The sequence below is a fragment of the Microcaecilia unicolor genome, chromosome 3 (assembly GCF_901765095.1).
Source record: "Microcaecilia unicolor chromosome 3, aMicUni1.1, whole genome shotgun sequence".
In the NCBI taxonomy this organism is placed as follows: Eukaryota; Metazoa; Chordata; class Amphibia; order Gymnophiona; family Siphonopidae; genus Microcaecilia; species Microcaecilia unicolor.
The window spans coordinates 100,993,087-101,017,837 of record NC_044033.1 but is presented as its reverse complement, the minus strand read 5'-3'; the positions used below and the strand labels follow the sequence as shown (position 1 = coordinate 101,017,837).

Sequence of the window (24,751 nt, the reverse complement as noted above, 5' to 3'; positions counted from 1 at the left end):
CATTAGGGAGCTTGATGTGTAATGATAGATACCAGTGATGGATGTGTGGATATCACATTATAAATAGTCACAAAAAGAGTTTCTGAGCACATCACATTTTTAATTTTGTTTATATTAATACTTAAGTGTTAATCAAAAAAACCTTTTTTGAATAAATAACCCTGGTTGATATGGTTTGATTTATATATCTGTACCAGGATATATTTAATCATTTTTATTGTCAATATATGCTGCATAATACATCACAAGCATGAAATAAAACATTACAACGTAGATCAGCTATGTTGAATTTTCCATAAAAACCGATAGCTTTACAACCCCAAATCCTGAACTAAGTAACTCCCCCCCACTCCCCTTAATTCCCCCCCCCCCCTTGTGAGTCTCTGTACTAGGATATAATATAGAATATTTATACTCCCAGTAGTTTTTGCATTACCCATTTATATGCCATGTTGGTGGGAAGGGGAGGGGAAAACCTTTTTGCCCCACTAGCCACCAGGAATCACAGGCCCTGTGGAGGAGGGTGGTCTAGGAATCCTTCGTGTCCTCAGGGGAAAAACACCATTCATTTTACAAACTGTATTGTTGATAATATATGATTGTAGACCATACCAGGACCTATAATATTTGACCATTCTTTTTTGCTTTGAAGCAGTTTAGGGGAAATTAACTACACCTGCAGTCTACAACTCATGTTATAACTTTAACCATTAGGTGCTAACACTTTCTATGCTGACTTACATGTTTTTAATCAGCGTGGTAAATCTTTAATTGATGTACAAGTCTGCTTAGTTCAAACATTTTAGTGACATTTTATTACTTTGACTTTATTTTGCTGATGTTGTACAGTGTCTTGTTTTTGTTTTCTCTTCTTTTTATGTGTACAAAATTTTCACAAAGGAGAACATATCAAGACATTTGAAACTATAAAACCAGTGCAGCCAGCAGTAGGAGTACTTGAATGTCCTTTAGAACCTCCTACTGTTAAACTAAAGGAAAGGAGCAACTCTGAAGCAGCAGAAGCCTGGTTAGAACAAGCAAGGAAAGACGCTGGGATTTTCAGTGCTGTAACTGTAAGTATTATTCATTTAAAAAATATACTTTAAAAATTTGGCATTTAATAGCATATATATACAAACAAAAGAAATGAGGTTGTGAAGCTCATACCTAAAGGTCACACAATTTTGTTTCCTTCAGTACTATAATAAAGTATAATATGAGTATAATATCAACTTATATAACAAAGGTAAAAACCTCAGAAACTTAGTAAAGCACTATTAGATCTTCAAACATGCTTTAGAATTTCAATCATAGGCATCTGGGATATGTTACCAGATGGAGCCCACAATAGAGATGCTTCCCAGCATTCTGCTTCTAAAACCCTTTGGGACTGTTGACCACACATGTGCTCGCCTTCCCGCTCACTGGCACTGCATGGGACCAGGGCACTCTTTATTTTCCCACAGAGTTGAGAGGACATGTTCACTTACTTTCCCCTCACATGTGCTATCTTGGTTTTTTATTTCATGGTGAGTTCACCCAATTTCCTCTATGAAAGTGACTGATTTTTTGGTTTCTCCCTCATGTGGGACCAGGTTTCCCCTTTTCATATAGTTTCCTTAGAGTTTTTGGCAGTTATTTAAGTTTCTTGGTTTTTCCATAGCTCCTCTGGTCCTCTCTCTTTTTTTATCATAATAGAGCCATTTGATTTCGCTTTGGCTATTTTTCCCAGCATATTACAGAAAACTCACAGTGGTTTTAAAAAGTGTATCAGATGTGGCAAGATCATGTCCCTCGTGGTACCTGTTATTCTCCGAGGACAAGCAGGCTGGATTATTCTCACACATGGGTTGGCAATCAGCGCCGGCCCTGGAATCGGCATAAAACATAGGAAAAAACAAAAGATTTGCCAGGGGCTTCTGGTGCGTGTGCAGCGGCACACTGCGCATGTGCGAACTGACTTCCCGCCCACCGCAAGAGCGTGTACCTCAGTTTCTTTTCTTCCGCGTGAGGAGTGACAGCTTTTTCTGTGACTCCTCTCTTCGCGTCCAGGAAAGAGCCTTCTTCATTTTTGAAGTGTATTTTTCACTCAATTTGTTTTTTATTTTCATTTAATTCTGTTAAAAAAAAAAAGCGTTTTCCCTTTATTATTTCTTACTTTTGTTTGTCCTTTTTAAAGTTTCCTTTCTTTTTCGATAGCGGCCGTATCTCTCCCTTATTGTGCCTTTTTTCTTGGCACAGTTGAGCCATTTGATTTCGCCGGTGCGATCTTCCCTTCCTTGTCATCGAAGACTCCCAGCGGCTTCAAACGGTGTACTTGGTGCAACCGGACCATCTCAGGTACAGATACACATTCCTGGTGTATCCAATGCCTTGGGCCTGACCATAGCCCAGCTCAATGTGTCCTTTGTGTTTGTTTGAAGAAAAGGACTCAATTGGCTCGAGAAGCCCAGAGAGAAAAACGTTTTGGGGCTTGGTCCGGTCCTTCAACGTCGGCATCGAAACCGAGGTCGGCAGTGTTGACATCAGGGACGCATTGACATCGGGAGTGGAGGTAGGCATGGCTACTGAGAGTCCAAGAAAGCACAAAGGCAGACGGTCTGCAAACTCCAAGATGGAACACGAACAGAGCAGATCGTTTAACAAGCAAAAAATGATTTATTAATGGAAAAACATATTGCACAATATGTATACACACAAACAGCCCGACACAGGCCGTGTTTCGCCCAACAGGGCTGCTTCAGGGGCTATAAAACAATAATAAGATAATAAATTAAAAATTAATAATAAAAAAATAATAATAAAAAAATATATAATAACATATATATTGTTTGTACTACATATATACAGCTGATTTAAAATGGTATCAAAACATATAACAATATGTAAACAAATCATACACAGATATCTGTATAGAATATATGTGTGATTATATAACACCAAAATCCCAGCATAAATTATACTTAACGTGACATAACTAGACAGACATATACAATTGGTGGTTTATAGTTTATGCCTTTACTGGAACCATAAAAGCCATGCACAATGTATAGAATATTGTGAAGATTATTAACATAATATAATGTTTAAAATGATATTAAAATAATATTAAAACCATAACAAATAAATTGTCTTAAGACTTCCATAGACATAGCCCAAGTAGGCAAAAGACACCCACCTACACAACACACTTTTTCTGTGAAGTGTGATGAATATATGTTGAATGTACTCGTATTAACTACAAAAATAATTAAAAAAACAAAAATAGGTTAGAAATAATTAGCATATGTACGAGCAAAAATGTATGAATAATAAAAGTGACACAAACGTGATATATGTGTAGACAACTCACATATAAAGAAGCTCGCTTTGATATGAAAAAAACAGCTGGATCAGGGATGCCGAAAACCAAAATGCTGACCTAATAAAACAAGGGTTAAAATCTTTGTTTAAGTATTATGTGCAAATCAAAGATTGCAAGCCCTGCTCAGAGAAAATAAAGAATAAAGAATGTGTGTGTATATAGGGAGAAATTAAGTGAGAAAATACAGCATGATATATTGCGAAGACTAATGGCATCTTTATATACTGGCTGTGTTGACGCCCTAAACCAGATGCCTTACAGATTAAAAGCCTTAAAGAATAAATAACTATTTGCTTGTAGTGCTAAATCAAGCATTATATAAGCCAAAAAACAACAGTTACTTACTCCTAGTCAATCGGATAGTCACATATCTCTGATCGCGCTGAAAAAAAGTGATGACGAAGAGCGGAAGCTAAATAGTAAATCTAGAGGTCAAAGATTGAAGTTCATCATTCATACCGGCTCATACAAAAAAAGAAAAGGAAAACAAAACTTCTGTATCAAAACCTTAAATATTCGATCGTGTAGTAAAAAAATGAATAGTACATCTAAAAGAGTCGGATAGTTCATTTGAAAATTATATACTAATTACGGGTTATATTCGTGCATAATTAAATGACGTCACAATATATAATATAATATACGATAGAGGTCGAGCTATTCCAATAAAAAAAGAACAAACGAACATTTAACCTCCACAATATGAATAAAAAAGCCAAAGGGGCAGAGATGACAAATATCCTCCACAATTTTGACAAACCAGCCACATAGCAAAAAGCGAAATCAAAGAGGTTAGAGGTCAAAAACGCCAATAATAGATCCGCACAGAAATACATCAAACAAAAATTGCATCAATTGTAGACAGGACAGATCTAGACTTGCGGGCATACTGAAAAAATGCACTATTAAAAAAATATACTATTAAAAAAATATATCAATTTGATGAAATTCACTCTAATGAACAGATTATGTGACGTCACACATATCGTAACCAGACTATAAACATAGAGGACATAGGGCACTGTTCAGGAAGGGGTGAAAAATAGCAAAAATTGCAGAAAACACCAGATGTAATAATGTTATCTGATAAAAAGGGGAAGCTAAGCGAACTGTGATTGGACAAAAATAATTAAATAATTAACGCACTTGATGAATGCTATTAGACAATCTGCTTTTTTTTGGAGGATATATAGAATACCCAAAGTAATTTACGAAGACATCTATAATTGGAATATGAATTGCTGTAAAAAAATGTGATATAAGCACTTCAGAGGCTACATTATATAATTCTCAACGCCAAACAGTGACATCAATAAAGAAGCCTCATTAAAAAACTTTTTGAAGAATTACATTGATTTTTATGGAGTAAAAAAATATATCAAATTATTATTAAACATCTATATTCAGGATGTAATAAATAGAAATTAATTTAGTTAAAGAATAATTGCTAACAAAAAATATAATATATATATTTTTTTTAAAAATTAAATAACAAAAAAATCCTAAATAATAATAATTTGGTTAATAAAATTTTTGAAATATACGGTGATGTTTTTAATTTTAATATTTGTGTGGCGGATGTCTTGAATGCCTAATTGGACATACTCACGGAGAATATTAAATATCAAATATTAAAATTATGTTTGATAACATAACAGTCCTACAAATGATCATAAAAACACAGAAAGGTCTGGTTCAACATTCAGACCATGTGGATGAAGAGTATTTAAATTATAAATAAATTCCTGCTCTTTGCGTAGCAAATGAATGTCTACTGGCCCACCTCTCTACTTATTTCTATATACATAAATCACGCAGAATTTATACTCTTCAAACTTATGTCCTACAGTTAGCGAGTGTTGTACCATTGGTTTTTCTAATGATTTTCTCTTCAAGGCACTTTTATGTTCTATAATCCTAGTATTCAACTTTCTTTTAGTTTTACCTATATAGGCTAACTTGCAGGGACAGATAGCAATGTATACAACTTTGCTTGTCTGACAGTTGGAAAACTGTTGTAAATTAATTTCTTTGTTTTCTGATTGTATCAAGATACTTCTAGTTTTTATATTCACATTGCATACAGAACATTTACCACAGGAGAAATGACCTCTAGGCAAGTTATTAGGTGGTGCACTTATATTCGGTAGTGTGGATGGAACCAGAAGATCCCTCAGGTTCTTCTCCCGCTTAAGGGAAACGCAACAATGAGTTTCTTTTGATCAAATGTACCCAAATTTTCTAGTAGATGCCAATGTTTTTTAATGATACTGACAATAGAATAAGACATATTAGTAAAGGGTAATGTACATACGATCTTTTCATTGTTTGTTTTTTGGCCTGGCCTAAGTAATGTTTCCCTTGCCATATTTGAGGCCTTTTGAAAACCTTCTCGTATACACTTCAGTGGGTAACCCTTTTCTGTAAACCGTCTAAACATATCCTTGAATCTAAATGTATATGTTTTCTGGTCTGAACATAATCGTCTTAGTCGTAAAAATTGACTGTAAGGTAAATTGGTCTTCAGACTTTTACTATGGCAGCTTTCATAATGTAGATATTTATTGACATCTGTGGGTTTACGGTAAATATCTGTTACAAATTTATTCTGTTTGATACATATATTGATGTCAAGGAAAGGGATGATTTCTTTACTAAAACTCATTTGAAATTTGAGGTTGTTGTCTAAAGTATTCAACCAACTATGAAGTCTTTTAAGTCACTTTCTGTTCCTTTCCAGATCATAAGGACATCATCTATATACCTTTTCCAAAGGAATATATTTTCAGTGTACCTATTTTCTGACAGAAATTTCTGTTCAAAACTTGCTATGTATAGATTCGCAATGGACGGTGCGAATGTTGCACCCATAGCTGTTCCCTTAATCTGTTGGTAGAACTTACCATCAAATGCAAAGAAATTTTTAGTAAGTGCTATCATAGCCAATTCGATGATAAATTGTACTGGGATCCTAGATTGTGTATTTTGTTTAAGCAACTCTTCTTTAATAATCTCAATGGAGTCTTCCTGTGGGATATTGGTGTAGAGACTCTCTACATCGAGAGTAACCAAAATCATATTTCTACTTGGTATGATTGTTTCCAGTGTATTAATCATATCTGCTGAATCCCGTATAAATGATGGGATCTTATAAACTAGAGGACGTAAGAATTTGTCAATGAAAATGGATAATGGTTCCAATAGTGAACCACAGGCAAACACTATGGGTCTGCCTGGGGGTCGGGACAGGGATTTATGTATCTTAGGTAGAATATATATAGTTGGTATACAATTAGAATACAATTTTTACAATTAGAAAGTTAGCTTCCTTCTCTGTTAAATATTGTGCTTCTCTTCCTAATTTAGTCAATGTGGAAATTTCTTTCTGAATGCTCTCTGTGGGCTTTTTTGTTAAAACCTTATAGAAGGTTCTGTCATTTAGTTGTCTGTGAACTTCATTAACATAATCTTCCCTATTCATCACAACAATGGCTCCACCTTTATCTGCCAGTTTGATGACAATACTATGATCTCTCTGTAATACCTTAATGGCAGCATTTTCTTCTTTCGTTAGATTATAAAAAGCTCTTTTTTTACCTTGTTTTTCCAATGCTGCTATATCCTTGAGTACGACAGTTTCATAGGTCTCAATCAAATGGTGAGTATTGCCAGGTGGAAGCCATCTACTATTGTTCTTGACAATTGAGTGATCGGTACAATTCGAAGGTTTCTTTGAAAAAAACTCCATAATCTTTAATTTCCATATAAATTTAAAAAATTCCACCCTAGTTTTGAACGCATCGTATCTATGAAAGTGACTGATTTTTTCGTTTCTCCCTCATGTGGGACCAGGTTTCCCCTTTTCATATAGTTTCCTTAGAGTTTTTGGCAGTTATTTAAGTTTCTTGGTTTTTCCATAGCTCCTCTGGTCCTCTCTCTTTTTTTATCATAATAGAGCCATTTGATTTCGCTTTGGCTATTTTTCCCAGCATATTACAGAAAACTCACAGTGGTTTTAAAAAGTGTATCAGATGTGTCAAGATCATGTCCCTCGTGGTACCTGTTATTCTCCGAGGACAAGCAGGCTGGATTATTCTCACACATGGGTTGGCAATCAGTGCCGGCCCTGGAATCGGCATAAAACATAGGAAAAAACAAAAGATTTGCCAGGGGCTTCTGGTGTGTATGCAGCGGCACACTGCGCATGTGCGAACTGATTTCCCGCCCACCGCAAGAGCATGTACCTCAGTTTCTTTTCTTCTGCTTGAGGAGTGACAGCTTTTTCTGTGACTCCTCTCTTCGCGTCCAGGAAAGAGCCTTCTTCATTTTTGAAGTGTATTTTTCACTCAATTTTTTTTTATTTTCATTTAATTCTGTTAAAAAAAAAGCGTTTTCCCTTTATTATTTCTTACTTTTGTTTGTCCTTTTTAAAGTTTCCTTTCTTTTTCGATAGCGGCCGTATCTCTCCCTTATTGTGCCTTTTTTCTTGGCACAGTTGAGCCATTTGATTTCGCCGGTGCGATCTTCCCTTCCTTGTCATCGAAGACTCCCAGCGGCTTCAAACGGTGTACTTGGTGCAACCGGACCATCTCAGGTACAGATACAAATTCCTGGTGTATCCAATGCCTTGGGCCTGACCATAGCCCAGCTCAATGTGTCCTTTGTGTTTGTTTGAAGAAAAGGACTCAATTGGCTCGAGAAGCCCAGAGAGAAAAACGTTTTGGGGCTTGGTCCGGTCCTTCAACGTCGGCATCGAAACCGAGCTCGGCAGTGTTGACATCAGGGACGCATCGACATCGGGAGTGGAGGTAGGCATGGCTACTGAGAGGCCATGGCATGCTGGGAGCAGTGAGGCATCGAGTGTGTCTCTACCTACCTGGATGCCTCCTGCTGTACAGGCCCCCCGGAACCGTCCATTGGACCCGACCCGAGGACATGGGGGAATTCCACGTCGTCCTCATCGGCACCTAGGAGCCTCAGTGAGGTGCATCGAGTGAAGGCTAAGAAGCACTGACACCGTTCCCCCTCGACACATGATGCCAGGAGCTCTGGTGCGCCAAGGGATTCGGCACCTGAGAAGCGTAAGCGCCGGGAGGATCGCTTCCCTCCATGCAGGAGGTGCCGATGCGTCGGCCTCTCAGCAGTCCAGTTCCTGCTTCAAAGTCTCAACAGACTCTGCCACCAACTGCTCCACTGGCCCCACAGCCTTCTCCGATGATGGCTTTCAGTGAGCACATCTGGGCCTTGCTTCCAGAACATTTGGAAGGACTGCTGCATCAATCTGCTTCGGCATCAGGGGTGCTTGCGCCTGCTGTGCCATCTGCTGCAGTGGCGTCTGGCACTCCACCTGCGGTGAGGTCTCTGAGCTCGGTGCCACTTGCTGTTCCGGTATTGGCTGCCACCCAAGTCGACTCTCCATCAATGTCGGTACAGGAAGCTTCGCCACAGTCTATGCGGACGTTGGCCCCTTGACATCACCATTTATTTATTTATTTACCATTTAGACAATAGGTCCTCGGCGTCAAGGCAGGCTCAGTCTCAGGGGTCCCTGAGGGACTTGCTTTCTGACACTGAGAAGGAGCGTTCGTAGGATTCAGAGAAAGATCTCAAGTACTTTTCCTCCGATGAGTCCTTTGGGATTCCCTCTGAACCTTCCCCTCCACCTGAAAGGACACTCTCCAGGGGTGCATACAACACTTTTGATGTGACATCCAGAATCTCCGCTCAGAATATAGCGATGCGCAGACTCTCATGGCTGCGTGTCTCTGACCTAGACCATTCGGTCCAGCAGAGGATGACGGATGTTCCTTGCTAGGGGGATAACCTTTTTGGAGAGAAGGTAGAAGACCTGGTCAACCAGATCAAGAAGCACACAGATGCTATGGCTTCTCTCTCCCGCCAGGTGCCTTCTGCTACATCCTCCTCAACTAGGAGGTTTTTTGGGGGGTCTCGGAGTGCTCCCTTTTCCTGTGCTAGGCGTAGGTTCATTCCAGCGTCCCGCCAGCCTGTTCAGGCTCAGCCCCAGCGTGCTCGTTCTCTTCAACAGCGTGCGCCCAAGACCCCTACTGCTCCTCAGCAAAAGCAAGGGACAGACTTTTGACTGGCTCCAGAACAGCATAGCCACAATAACAGTATCCGTGCCGGACAACTTGCCGGTTGGGGGGAGGTTGATGTTTTTTCACCAAAGGTGGCCTCTCATAACCTCCAACCAGTGAGTTCTTCAAATAGTCTGGTTGGGATACACACTCAATCTGGAATCCAAACTTCCAAATTGCCCATCGGGCAGGTACTTGCAGAGGAACACTCTGCCCTTCTAAAGGCCCATGCGGTCAAACCCATTCCACCAGGGGAAGAAAGGCTGGGATTCTATTCCAGGTACTTCCTTGTGCAAAAGAAAACAGGGGGGATGCGTCCCATCCTAGACCTAAGGACCCTGAACAAATTCCTAGTCCGAGAAAAGTTCAGGATGGTTTCCCTGGGCACCCTTCTCCCAACGATTCAAGAAAACAACTGGCTATGCTCTCTGGACTTAAAGGAGGCTTACACTGACATCCCGATACTTCCAGCTCACAGGAAGTATCTATGGTTTTGGCTGGTAACGCAGCATTTTCAGTACTGCGTACTGCCATTTGGCCTATCGTCAGCTCCGAGAGTTTTCATAAAATGTCTAGCAGTAGTCGCAGCATCACTACACAGCCTGGGAGTGCATGTGTTGCCTTATCTCGACGATTGGCTAGTGAAGAGCACCTCAAAGGACGGTGCTCAGGAGTCCATGCGGATGACTATTCAGGTGCTGGAACTACTAGGGTTTGTAATAAATTATGCCAAGTCCCATCTCACTCCTGTTCAGAAATTGGAGTTCATTGAAGCACTGCTGGACAGAAGGACGGCTTTAGCCTATCTCCCCAAGGCACGGGCAGACAACCTTCTGTCCCTATTGTCCGTGGTTCGAACGTCTCAGCAGGTCACAGTTCAGCAGATGATGAGACTCTTGGGGCACATGGCCTCCACAGTTCATGTCATGGCATGTCTACATATGAGATCTGCTCAATGGACCCTAGCTTCTCAGTGGTTTCAAGCTGCGGGGAATCTAGAGGATGTAATCCAACAGTCCACTGTCTTTCGCAACTCTCTTCAGTGGTGGATAATCTGGCCCAATTTGACCATGGGACTCCCATTCCAAATTCCTCAGCCACAGAAAGTGCTGACCACGGATGCATCCCTCCTGGGGTAGGGAGCTCCTCCAGAAAGTATATACTTTCCAGGCTTTGTCCATGAGATGGCTCAAGCTATACCTTTTAAACTAGAAACAAAGGAAGAATCTCCTTGTGATCTTTTTGTTTCTAGTTTAAAAGGTATAGCTTGAGCCATCTCATGGACAAAGCCTGGAAAAAACTGGGAGACTCTACTGACAGTTCTGATTGCTCCAATGAAAATTGGCACAATGTATAGGATACATAAATGTATAGGGTTTGAGAAAACAGAACTACCACATCATTCCTTAGTGGTAGAATCCGCTTTAAAGCGCACTCGCAGTGTCAAATCCCTTGCTTCTGCTCCTCCATCTTGGATTATCAACTTTATTCCATCATTTACTTAAAATCTCTAATACAAGAGTAAAAAATTGATATAACAAATGATTCTACATGAGCAAGAAGTGGTTATGATAATAGACCAGAAATTTTGAATAATAAAATGAATATTATTATAGATGATTAATATCGAGATTATTGTTTTTCCCAGAGTTCCAGGTATGACTCCTAAAGTTTTCCTTAGAAATATTTCCTCAAATTATTACTTTAAAAGGAGTGAAGCCTGTGAAAACTGGGATTACTTTAATCAGTAGGATTTGAATTAGAGACTTAAATATATGTATTGTTAAATAACTTCTGGTTTTTAAAAGAGAAAGAATGTAATCAGATGTATTATTTCTAACTAATACTGGACAATAAGTATATTTTTCAATGAAATGATTTGACTATACACCGTATTGGCCTTGAAGAAGCCAACCAGATGATCAATGTGGAATAATGAATTAGACGAGTAATACTGTATCTGGGGATAATCAGGTTAATACCACGGGTATTTTTTTCTGTTTACTGTTTAATTGATCTCCTTATCTTGTTTCACTCTCCCTGTTTAGTGGTCTAAGGAAGAGAATAGAATTACCTGACTGAAATAATTCCTACATATTACTTTCTCTGTATTTCCAGCAAGTTGTTTTATCGCTTGTAAAAATTTAAATGGTTATAAATAAAAAAATTTTAAAAAAATCTCTAATACAACAAGTGCTCTGTCTTTTGCAGATTTCCTTCCCTCTGAAAAACAAGAGTAATTCCATAAGCTACACCGAAAACCTCTAGACTGTCGAAAGTTTCTCATGAGGCATGCCTTTGATGTCTTTTCACGTATCTCCGCCTTAGCAGTAGCAATGCGCAGATGTCCCTTGTAATGGAGAAAACTTGTTTGGTGACAAAGTCGATGAGGTGGCCTAACACTTCAATCGCTTCTCTGCAGAGTGCAGTGGCAGTCCTTGTCTGCAGATTTTTCATTTGTGATTTGAGACTCCTGATGTAGGCCATCTGGCCGAAACACAGCGTTGTGTCGAGTCACTTTTAATGTGGAATTGTTTTATTATCATTAGTTTGAAAATTATTAAACACTTTATTTTAAATTTCATTTTGGTTCCAGTTTTTGGATAGCCTGGTTCATATTCCCATCTTTTTATTTTCAACCTAATTAAAAAACACAGATACAATAAAGATTCTGTGTAAGTCTCAAACTTCTTCTACTACTGCTTCTACTAGAAGATTTCCAAGGGGATATCGACATTCCAACTACTATATATCTAAGTGTCATTATACACCTACACCTCCTCCTTTAAATCAGCAAACTACGCCCCAACGCTCGCAACCAAGACAGCATAGGGGACAGAAATCCCAGATGCCCTCTCAGTCTAAACAACAACCAAGAGACCTACCTGTCAGAAGTCTTCCTCTACCCAAACGATTGGTTAATCAAAGCAGCCTCTCAGGAGTCCACTAGCGCTTCCATACAGTCTGCGATACGACTCCTCAGATTTGTCATCAACTACTCCAAATCACATCTTCAGCAAAGAGAGCTCATAGTGGCTCTCTTTGATACAACTCAAGGTTGATAATACCTTCCTCAACCTGAGGGCAAACATCTCGCCACTCAGGTATCCCAATGGACTTGTATATCTTCTCAGATGCTCTGCCTTCTCATTCACATGGCTTCAACAGTCCGTGTAACTCCATTGGCTCATTGTCACTTCCAAATTCCTCAATGGACACTCTCCTCTTGATGGTCCCGAGCCACGGGATTAACTAGCCACTCAATTTCAAATAACTCCACAACTACACCACTCTCTGCAATGGTGTCCCACAATCTCACCCGAGGCCTTCTGTTCCAACACCCTCCACATCACAAGGTTCTCACCACAGATGCTTTCATGATGGGTTAGGGAACTCACTTCGACATAAGAATAGCTGTACTAGATCAGACCAGTGGTCCATAAAGCCCAATATCCTGCTTCCAACAGTGGCCAATCCAGGTCACAAGAACCTGGCAGAACCCTAATTAGTAGCAATATTCTATTCTACTAATCTCAGAGCAAGCAGTGGCTTCCCCCATGTCCATCTCAATAATAGACTATGTACCTTTCCTCCAGGAACTTGTCCAAACCTTTTTTAAACCCAGTTACACTAACCGCCATTGCCACATCCTCCGGCAGCAAGTTTCAGAGCTTAACTATACTTTGAGTGGAAAAATATTTCCTATTTGTTTAAAAAGTATTTCCATGTGCTTTTTGAAAGAGTGAAAAATCAGTTCACTTCTACCCATTCTACACCACTCAGGATTTTATAGACCTCAATCATATCTCCCCTCAGCCATCTCATTTCCAACCTGAAGAGCCCTAACCTCTTTAGCCTTCCCTCATATGGGAGGAGTTCCATCCATTTTATCATTTGGTCACTCTTCTTTGAACCTTTTCTAATTCCGCCATATCTTTCTTGAGATACGGCAACTAGAATTGAATGCAATAGATACGGTGACCAGAATTGAATGCAACAGTCTCCATACACAAGGTTCTTGGTCCCCATGAGAGCATCATATCGACCTCCTGGAATTGCGAGCTGTTTGGAATGCTCTCAAAACCTTTCAAATTTGTATTCTCAATCAGTTTATACTAGTTTGCACAGACAATCAAATAGCAATGTATTACCTGAACAAACAGGGAGGAACCGGTTCTTACCTCCTCTGCCAACAAGCAATCCAAATCTGGACTTGGGCGGCTTCTCAAAACATCTTTTTTTTTAAATTTTTTATTTATACATATTTATAATCTTTACAAGCATTTAACATCTTGATCATGAAAAACAGATACATATATGTTTTAGAAGTCTAGAATTAAAACAAATAATGTTACATCTTGTATTAGACCACAACATAGAAGGGGGAGGAGACCATTATATACTCAGGAGATGAGACTTAGAAGAAAATGTAAATGCAATAAAGGCTTAACACTTCCATTCACCCAAACCAAATTATTACTCTTCTCTTTCCTTAAATTATGACCTTACAGATCCCACATATCTTATATTCTTTTTGAATCAATAAAGTATCTCAATTGTTCTGGAAGAAAAAACACATTTTATGTCCAAATATTTAACATTACATTTGCAGGGGTAATTGAAATTAAATAATGTTCCTAAGGCAACAGTATCAGCTTTTAACGCTAGGAAAGCTTTCCTCCTTTCCTGGGTTTGCTTCATCACGTCTGGGAATACCCATATTTTCCCCCCATAGAATAGTGTTTGTAAATTCTTAAGAGCCAATCTTCTCACTGCCTCCATATCCTGCTCGGATATGAAAGAAACTTGTAAAGTTTGTCTTTGAGATGTTGTAGTTAAAGACAATTCCAAAAGGTCCAAAACGTTCAATTTTCCCTGATCTTGTGGCAACTGCTCCTGTACTTTCTCCTCTTTTTTCTTATTAGGTATATAATAAATTTTATTTAATGGAGGAATTGATTCCGTGGAAAATTTTCAATTTTCAATCAAGTAATGCTTAAATACTTCCAACGGAGTATATACAAGGCAGTCGAGGAAAGTTTAATAAATGGAGGTTTAACCTCCGATTATAATTTTCGAATTGTTCCATTTTTCAATGTAATATTACATTGTCTTTAATCAATAAGGTTGAGCTTTCTTTCACATTCTTTACTTCTTCTTTTAAAGTATCTATTTTACCATTGAGTTCAATTTTCATAGTAGAGAAAGCTGAAGATAAATCTTTCATGGTACTGACAAGGGTTGCAATTTGATTTGTAGAATCTGTCACAGTCTGATGTAAGCGCTGGAGCATACTCCAAATAGATTCCAGCGTCACCGCCGCGAGGTCAATCTTTGGCGTTACACGCTCAGTGGGGGAAACAGAAGTTCTCCGGCTTCCCGCTGGGCCCTCGTCTCCTAGACCCCGATTCAATGAGTTTCCAAATTCCTCTTCGAGGGCGGAACCACTTGCTTGAGGTCCGAGGACAGCAGGGCACGGCGGTGGAGAGTCGGAGGTGAGAGTGTTATGTCTAGTCCCAAGGTCTCGGTTTCTCCTTGATCCAAGACAACCACGGGAGCCACTCCGACATTCTGTGGGGCGAAAATTTTTATCGTGAACCTCTCTATACTTTGCTGTGTAGACAATGAGGTTCTGGTTGTCAGGGTAGCGACCTTCACGGAGCCTTTCCGTTTAGTATGTGGCTTATCTTCTTTGAAGTAAAGAAGAAGAAAAATCACGGAATATGCAGCAGTTCACAGAGAGAGCTCACGGCGATTCTAACGTGCCGCCATCTTGCTCTTCCCCCAGAACATCTTTATAAGAGCTGTTTATCTAGCCGGCAAGCAGAATACTGTTTCAGACAAATTGAGCACAGTCCTTCAACCTCACGAATGGTCTCTCAGCACCTCAGTCGTTCATCAGATATTCCAGTGGTGGGGAAACCAGTCGATAGACCTGTTGGCTTCTCCTCAGAATAACAAGCTTCTCCGCTTCTGTTCCACACTCTATGCTCCCAACCATATAGCCCCAGATACCTTCTTGCTCCACTGGGGGATGGATTTTCTATATGCTTTTCCCCCATTTCCTGTCATAGGGAAAGCTATTCTTAAAATGCTCTGAGACCAAGGGATCATTATTCTAATTGTTCCCTACTGGCCTCATCAAGTCTGGTTCCCTCTTCTCCTGGAGTTGTTGTCCATGGAAGCATTCAGGTTAGATCCTTTTCCAACCCTAATAACACAGAATGAGGGATTCCTCCTTCATCCAGACCCTTGCTCTCTGGCCCTGATGGCTTGGTACCCGACAACATAGATTTGCATTCATTGAACCTTCCTCATACAGTCTTTACAAAACCTTCCACATGAAAATATTACAGTTTAAAGTGGAAAAATTTCTCTCTCTGATAGTCAGCTAGATCACTGGAGCCTACTGCATGCTCTCTATCTGCCCTTATGGAGTACTCGCTCCATCTCTAGGATTCTGGATTCAAAACTAACTCAGTCAGAGTCCATTTGAGCGCCATCAGTACTTTTCATTCTAAAATCAATAATGAATCAGTTTCAGTTCATCCCTTAATAGTTACATTCATGAAAGGGTTCTTTCATACCAAACCTCCTCTCAATCCAGCTGCATTGGCATGGGACCTCAATGTTATCCTAACAGCTCTCATGAAACCTCCATTTGAACCACTTCGTTCTTGTTCTGTAAAGTTGCTCACATATAAAGTAGTATTCTTAATAGCTCTTACTTCTGCCAGAAGAGTCAGCGAGCTTGAAGCCCTTGTGGCAGACTCACCTTACACCAGGTTCTACCACAACAGGGTTGTGCTTTGAACCCACCCCAAATTCCATTCTAAAGTAGTGTTGGAGTTCCAACTCAGTCAGTCCATTGTACTACCTGTCTTCTTCCCTAAGCCAGACTCTCATCCTAGAGAAGCAGCACTGCATACCTTATATTGCAAACGTGTTCTAGCGTACTATCTAGAACAAATAAAACCTCATTGGAAGTCCTCCCAGCTTTATGTATCCTTTGACCCTAACAGGCGGGGAATTTCCATCACCAAATGTACAGTTTCTACTTCACTGGCTGACTGTATCTCCTATACATATACTCAGTTTGGGCTGACCCTCCATGGCCCAGTCACTGCTCACAATGTGAGTGTCATGGCAGCTTCAGTACCCAATTTCCATTCTGCCACTATTCAAGACATTTGCGTGGAGGCTATGTGTATTTCTGTCCACAACTTCACTGCTCACTACTGTTTGGAGCAGCATTACAGACATGATAGCCGGTTTGGACAAGCAGTCTTGCAAAATCTTTTCACTGTTTAAAATCCAACTCCACCCTCTGACTCATTTCCAGCAGGCTCACTATCTCTTAGTTACAGAATTTATGTTTATTGTGAGCCTGGTAGCTGGTGAGTCCCATATGTAAGAATATTATGCCTGTTTGTCCTCGGAGAAAGCCAAGTTACTTACCTGTAGCAAGTGTTCTTCGAGGACAGCAGGCATAGGTTCTCACATCTCTCCTGCCTCCCCTTGTAGTGTCTTCTTGCTTTCATACTGTACTGCTGGTCCAGCGTTCAGGCGGGAAGGCACCTGTGCGTCCACGGTGGGGGCAGTGCCTGAAAGATTTAAGGTGAGGGTGCACTTGGCAGTGTCTGCACCGGGCTCCATGGATGACGTTTCCATATGTGAGATTATATGCCTGCTGTCCACAGAGATCACCTGCTACAGGTAAGTAACTTAGCTTTTCTGACTCTTGATTCTGGTGGGTATCTAACCATCATAGCATCTTCTATTCCTGCCTCCAATTCTTTTCATCTGATAATGGAATCCGATGCTTCCTTAAAATAAGTTTATTCCTTATGTTTGCATTTACTTTTATTTTACTTTGAATAAGAAGCACAGCTGCTTTAATAGGCACTGAAGATCAGAAGCAAACACAGGTGCTAGAGGCTGTTAGCGCCATACTAGTGCCTGTGTTTGCTACTGCCCCTTGATCAGAGCCCCAAAGCGCATGAAACAATGCACTCGCAGGCTCTGAATGCAACTAGCATGCAAATACATGCAAAACAGGGCTCTTAGCGCAGGTAGCATGCAAATGCATGCTAAACCTATTCATCCCCATTGATCAGTGACTAGTGCGCCAAAAATTAGCCCGCTGGCCATGACAAACCCTACGCCAGCTTGGAGCTGGCGTTAAGGTTTGCAGACCATTGGTGATGAATGGTGAGCCCAATCCAGCATGTATTTGCATGCTAGCAGGTCCCCATTTCCCCCAATGCAGTAGCCCCCCCCCCCCCCACAGGAACCCCGACCCCCCCCCCCCAAGCATCAGGGGGCTGCAGGTCTGGCAGACCTCCGGTCCCCCCGACCCCCCCCCAAACACAGGTCCCCCCCTAACCCCCCTCACTTTCCCCTCAGATGTCCCTGGTGGCCCAGTGGGCTGCAGGTCAATCCCCCCCCCCCCACCACCTGGTGGTCTAACTGCCCTTCCCCACCCCCCTACCTTCAGTTGGAGGAGGGAGGTGGCCCTTATATGGTGTGAAGCCCTGCCCAGTGCATCGCAGGATGCACTGGACAGGGCTGGGCACCGCCATTTTTGAGGCGGTGCTGACAGAAGAGGGCCACCAGGGACATCTGAGGGGATACTGAGGGGGTTGAGGGGCTGGAGATCCCATGGATGTCCAGTCCCCCCAAACTTGTCGGGGGGGGGGGGTTGGTGGGACCGGAGGTCCTCCGGATCTCCAGCCCCCGTTTCGCTTGGCTCGTGGTGGAGGTAGTTGGGGTCTGGTGGTCCCATGGACCTCCAGCCCCAGTGTTTGACAGGTCTGGGCTTTTGACAGCCCAGTCCTGTCAAGTGCGGGAGGATTGTGCCTACTCTATGATCAGAGAGAATAACATGCTTAAAGTTGCATGCAGTTATCTCTGATCATAGGGGCGGTATTTTTACAGCGCTGTTTGGAACAGCGCAGGGCTTTTGATCATCTGCCCATAAGTAAGCGTGAAGCAGTAATCTAAATGTTAAGACTCAAAAGCTTTACTAGAGAAACTGAATTCCATCTTCTAAGAAATGCATATTTTTGTTTTAGTGTAATGATTACTTGTTAATGGATTATCTATTGCCATGTGTGCATTTTGAAATCATTCCAGAGTTTAACATCTCTCGAAAAGGAGCAGCTAAGACAACGAGCAGAGTATTTAAAGCAGAAGCGAGATAAATTAATGGCTAAAAAGATGGAATCAAGGTTTAAACTACACAAAGAAACATCTGAAGATCATGAAGCAAAAGCATCTTCTTCAGCTTCACAGCAGGTAAAGACACTGAAATTGTGATATTAATTAAACAGTCTTAAAATACCATATTTTGACAAGTTTGCAATTAATGCCCACTACTACAGGCTACTCAAGGCAAGAAAAGACCCCTTAAGAGAATTTGTGTGCCAGTTTGGACAATGAGTTTGCTTTAAATATTGAAACTGCTAAGTCTACTGCAATATCTATTATTCTGTCATGATTTTTACAAATGACGGCAGATAAAGACCTGAACAGTCCATCCAGTCTGCACAACAAGATAAACTCATTTTACATGGTACTTTATATGTATACCTGAGTTTATTTTGTCCCTGCCTTTCTCAGGGCACAGACCGTAAATGTCTGCCCAGCACTGTTCCTGTACTAAAAGTTCTGAAGCTAACGTCGAAGCCCCTTAAAATTTACACTCCAGCCAATCCATATCTATTCAGCCATGATCAGGGTGCAGATCATAGAAGTCCGCCCAGCATTGGTTTTACTCTCCAATTACATAAGTACATAAGTACTGCCATACTGGGAAAGACCAAAGGTCTATCAAGCCCAGCATCCTGTTTCCAACAGTGGCCAATCCAGGTCACAAATACCTGGCAATTACCGGCATCGCCACCCAATCTCCGCTAAGATTCGATAGATCCATTCCTTCTAAATAGGATTCCATTGTGTTTATCCCACGCATGTTTGAATTCCATTATCGTTTTCATCACCACCTACCGCAGGAGGGCATTCCACGTATCTAACACCCTTTCCATGAAAAGATACTTCCTGACATTAGTCTGCCCCCCTTCTGCCTCAATTCATGTGTTCTAGTTCTATCACCTTCCCATCTCCAGAAAAGGTTTGTTTGCGGATTAATACCTTTCAAATATTTGAACCTCTGTATCTTGTCACCCCTGTTTCTCCTTTCTTCCAAGTTATACATGTTCATGTCGGCAAGTCTCTCCTTGTACGGTTTGCAACGCAAATCCCATACTATTTTTGTAGCTTTTCTTTGCACCGCTTCCAGTCTTTTTACATCTTTAGCATGATACGGCCTCCAAAACTGAACACAATACTCTAAGTGGGACCTCACCAAGAGGGGTATCAACACCTCCTTTCTTCTGCTGGTTATACCCCTCTCTATGCAGCCTAGCATCCTTCTGGCCACAGCCACCGCCTTGTCACATTGTTTCTTCACCTTCAGATCCTCGGACACCAACACCCCAAGGTCTCTTTCCTGAGTCGAGCTTACTGATCTCTCCCCTCCTATTTGTTATTTCTCTTTTGGGTTTTTACACCCCAAATGCATCACTCTGCACTTCTTGGCATTAAATATTAACTCTAAAGCTAATACTGGGTTAAATAACAAAGTGGTTTCTATAAAGATAAAACTATAAATACTCCAGAAACCCCGATAGTATAAAAGATAATAAAGAAAAGAAACGAAAAACATTTTTTTTTTTTAAATAAAGATGAAAGTAAAGTATATGTCCAAAATAATAAATTATATAAAGTGTAAAGGGTGCTCAGTTTTTATAGTGCATTACACAGACCTTGGTCTCATGTAACTGTAATGACACCTTCACATACGAAACATGGACCATGTAGGGGATAATGTTTGCTGAAAACATGAACTGTGCACCTATACACTGAGATCAAGCTTCTAGGAACACTGTATACTTTTATCTTATGATTCTTTTGAATTTTTTACACCGAATCAACACGCATCAGAAAAAGCATTACACACCCTGGACTGTTGCCAATAAGAACTACACTTCTCCATTTGCAGATCACCACAGTACAGCACCGTAAGATAAGTGCCATCATTCTTCATATGTTAAATACTGCCCTTTATAATATATGGTTGAATGAGAATGGTTACTGGTGCGCCTTCACCACTTTCTTGTTGCCGGAGAAAGTGGTGAAGGCGGTTAGCTTAGCAGAGTTTAAAAAGGGGTTGGACGGTTTCCTAAAGGACAAGTCCATAAACCGCTACTAAATGGACTTGGGAAAAATCCACAATTCCAGGAATAACATGTATACAATGATTGTACGTTTGGGAAACTTGCCAGGTGCCCTTGGCCTGGATTGGCCGCTGTCGTGGACAGGATGCTGGGCTCGATGGACCCTTGATCTTTTCCCAGTATGGCATTACTTATGTACTTATGTACAGTTACATGAGACCAAGATCTGTGTAATGCACTATAAAAACTAAGCACCCTTTACATAATTTATTATTTTGGACATATACTTTCATCTTTAATTTTCAAAAAAAAAATTTTTTTCTTTTCTTTATTATCTTTTAGTATTAAATTTTAACTGCCAGACCCTCAACCATTCTTCTAACTTTTGGAGATCCCTTCTCATGGTTTCTACTCCCTCCAGGGTATCCACTCTATTGGCTATCTTCTTGTCATCCACAAAAAGGCAAACCTATCCTTCCAACCCTTCAGCAATATCTCTCACAAATATATTAAACAGAATAGGCCCCAGCACCAACCCCTGAGGAACCGCACTGCTCACTTTCTTCCGAGCAGATTCCATTTACCACCAACCTCTGCCACCTCTCAGTCAACCAGTTTCTTATCCTGTTCACCACTTTCGGTCCTAAGTTCAGCCCTTTCAGCTTATTCACAAGTCTTCTGTGGGGGACTGTATCAAAGGCTTTGCTGAAGTCCAAGTAGATTACATCTAGCGCATGTCCTTCATCCAGTTCTTTGGTCACCCAGTCAAAGAAGTCAATGAGATTCGTTTGGCAGGATTTTCCTTTGGTAAAGCCATGTTGCCTAAGGTCCTGTAACCCGTTGGCTTTGTATAATTATGGTAGAAAGTTAACTATCCTTTTTTTAAATCAGCGACTCCATTATTTATCCTACCACCAACATGAGACTTACCAGTCTGTAGTTTCCCACTTCTTCACTGTCTAAACATTTGTGAAGAGGGACCACATCCGCTCGTCTCCAATTTTGTGGAACCTCTCCCGTCTCTATAGATCTATTAAATACATCTTTAAGAGGTCCCGCCAGGACTTCCCTGAGCTCTCCCTCAGTATCCTGGGACGTATCCCATCCGGCCCCATAGCTTTGTCCACCTTCAGATTCTCCAGCTGTTTATAAACTCTTTCTTCCGTAAACGGCACAGTATCCACTCCATTCCCAGTTGTTCTGTCGGCAGCCAACCGCGGTCCTTCTCCAGAATTTTCCTCCGTGAATACTGAAGAGAAGTAATTGTTTATCATATTCGCTTTATCCTCCTTATTCTCCACATAACCTTCCTCATTATCTTTCAGTCTCGCAATTCTATGCCTATCTTTTCTCTTTTCTCCAATATATCTAAAAAAGGTCTTGTCACCTCTCTTTACATCTTTAGCCATTTCTTCTTTCGCTCGCACTTTCACTAGCCGTATTTCCCTCTTCGCTTCTTTGAGTTTAATCTGATAATCTTTTCCGTGAAAATCTTGTTGCGTTCTTTTGTATTTCTTGAACAAAGCCTCTTTTGCTCTTATTTTTTGAGCTACTTGTTTGGAGAACCATATAGGCTTCCTGTTTCTCTTGGTTTTGTTTACTTTCTTCACGTAAAGATCAGTCGCCATATTTATAGCAGCCTTTAGCTTTGACCACTGATTTTGTACTTCTTCTATGCCTTCCCACTCCAGCAGCTCCTTCTTCAGATATTCCCCCATTTTTTCAAAATCAGTACATCTGAAATCCAGTACTTTGAGTTTTGTGCGACCACACTCCGCCATTGCCCTTATATCAAACCAAGTGGTGTGATGATCACTATTAGATAGGTGGGCACCTACCCGGATATTGGAAACACTTCCTCCATTCGTGAGCACTAGATCCAGCATCGATCCAAAGAATTTTGCTGCTGTTTCACTACTTTTCTCGGTAGATAATAAGCTTGTGTTAAAGGAGGAAATTTATCTTCTGGACCCTTCCCTCGTGGGTTCCTTCACCATTTGTCTGAGCAAGGCACTTTGACAGGCCTCCACAATCTCCCTACTTCTTTCCAATTCCGCAGACGGGATGTTCCAATCCACATCAGACAAGTTGAAATCTCCCAACAGTAGCACCTCCCCTTTCATACCAATCTTTTGAATATCTTCTATCAGATCCTTGTCTAGCTTCTCTATTTGTGCCGGAGGTCTGTAGATAACCCCCATGTGGATACAGGTTCCATCTTCTCTTTCCAGGTCGATCCATAAAGCTTCTTCCTCTCCCCAGGTCCCCTGCAATTCAGCCACTTTGATATTGCTCTCACATACTGCGCCCCTCCTCCACCTTCGGCCCTCTCTGTCCTTCTTAAAAAGATTATAGCCCAGTATAGTCACATTCCATTCATGAGATTGCTGGGCCACATGGCTTTCTCAGTGTACATTATACCCATGACACGTCTTGACATGAGACCAGCTCAATGGCCCCTGGCTTCTCAGTGGTATCAAGCCACGAGAAACCTGGAAGATATCATCCAAGTGTCCCCAGAGTTTGTTTGCGCTATTCAGTGGTGGACAATTCAATCCAGTCTGACTCTGGGACTTCCATTCCAAATTCCTCAGCCACAGAAAGTGCTGACGATGGATGTATCTCTCCTGGGATGGGGAGCTCATTTCAATGGACTTCACACTGAAGGAACTTAGTCTCTCCAGGAAACAAATCTTCAGATCAACCTCCTGTAACTTCGAGCGGTCTGGAACATTCTAAAGGCTTTCAGAGATCGGCTGTCCCATCAAATTATTCTCATTTAAACAGACAATCAGGTTGCAATGTATTACATCAACAAGCAGGGGAGCACTGGATCACGCCCTCTGTGTCAGGAAGCTGTCCGGATGTGGCATTGGGCTTGCTTGCAAGGCATGTTCCTTCAAGCCACTTATCTGGCGGGCGCAAACAACACCCTGGACCACGGACTGAGCAGGATAATGCAACCACGTGGAGTGGTCTCCCCACTTGGGCATGGCCTACAAGGTCTTCCGAGCATGGGGCACCCCCTCGATTGATCTTTTTGCCACTCAGCTCAACCACAGGGTCCCTCAGTTCTGTTCCAGGCTTCAGGCCCACAACAGACTAGCATCAGATGCCTTTCTCCTCAGTTGGGGGACAGGTCTCCTTTATACTTATCCTCCGATACCTCTGGTAAGAAAAACTATTGAAACTCAAGCTAGACCGCAGAACCATGATTCTCCGAGGACAAGCAGGCTGCTTGTTCTCACTGATGGGTTGACGTCCTCGGCAGCCCCCTCCATCGGAAAGTTTACTAGCAAAGGCCTTTGCTAGTCCTCGCGCGCCCATGCGCACCGCGCATGCGCGGCCGTCTTCCCGCCCGAAACCGGCTCGAGCCGGCCAGTCTTCTTTCGTCCGCACTCGGTACGGTCGTGTTACGCCGTTCGTGCCCCAGAGAGTCGACCTCGCGCGTCCTTTTCGACGTGTTTTTGTCCTTTTTTCCTTGAAAAAGTTCGGGAAGCGCTCCGGTAGTGTTCCAGAAGACCCTTTCGGGTTTTCTGCCCTTCCCGTATTTCTCAGTTTTTGCCCCGTAAGTTTTCTTTCGTTGTCGGGGTAGGCCTCTTTTGGCCTCGGTCGAGATTTTTCTCCCTCTAAATTTTGGTGCTTCAATTTTCGCCATTTCGACTTTTGATTTCGCCGGCGTGATTTTTCCGCCCATGACATCGAAGCCTTCCAGCGGCTTCAAGAAGTGCACCCAGTGCGCCCGGGTAATCTCGCTCACTGATAGGCACTCTGCGTGTCTTCAGTGTCTAGGGGCCCAGCACCACCCTCAGAACTGCAGTCTGTGTTCCCTGTTACAAAGGCGGACTCAGGTAGCGAGATTAGCCCAGTGGAACGTTTTGTTCTCGGGCTCTTTGTCGGCATCGGCACCGGAGGCATCGAGTGCATCGACGTCGTCAGCGTCCGGACCATCTTCCTTGGCTGCCGCTCCATCGACTGCATCGAGGCATCGGACCTCTGCATCGGCGCCGAGGCATCGGGCGACTGTATCGACGTCGGTGGTACCGAGACTTCGT

At 41.7% G+C, this 24,751-nt stretch overlaps 1 protein-coding gene across 3 annotated transcripts in view; it reads left to right on the top strand.

Moving 5' to 3' along the window:
• The window catches only part of CFAP36 (cilia and flagella associated protein 36), a 294,401-nt gene that overhangs the window by 220,412 nt on the left and 49,238 nt on the right, over positions 1-24,751 (top strand). For all 3 annotated transcript variants that reach the window (XM_030196218.1, XM_030196217.1, XM_030196216.1), the window contains exons 8-9: positions 901-1,073; positions 18,595-18,756. In XM_030196218.1, coding sequence (XP_030052078.1) covers positions 901-1,073; positions 18,595-18,756 — 335 coding nt within the window. The remainder of the gene's footprint in view (positions 1-900; positions 1,074-18,594; positions 18,757-24,751) is intronic.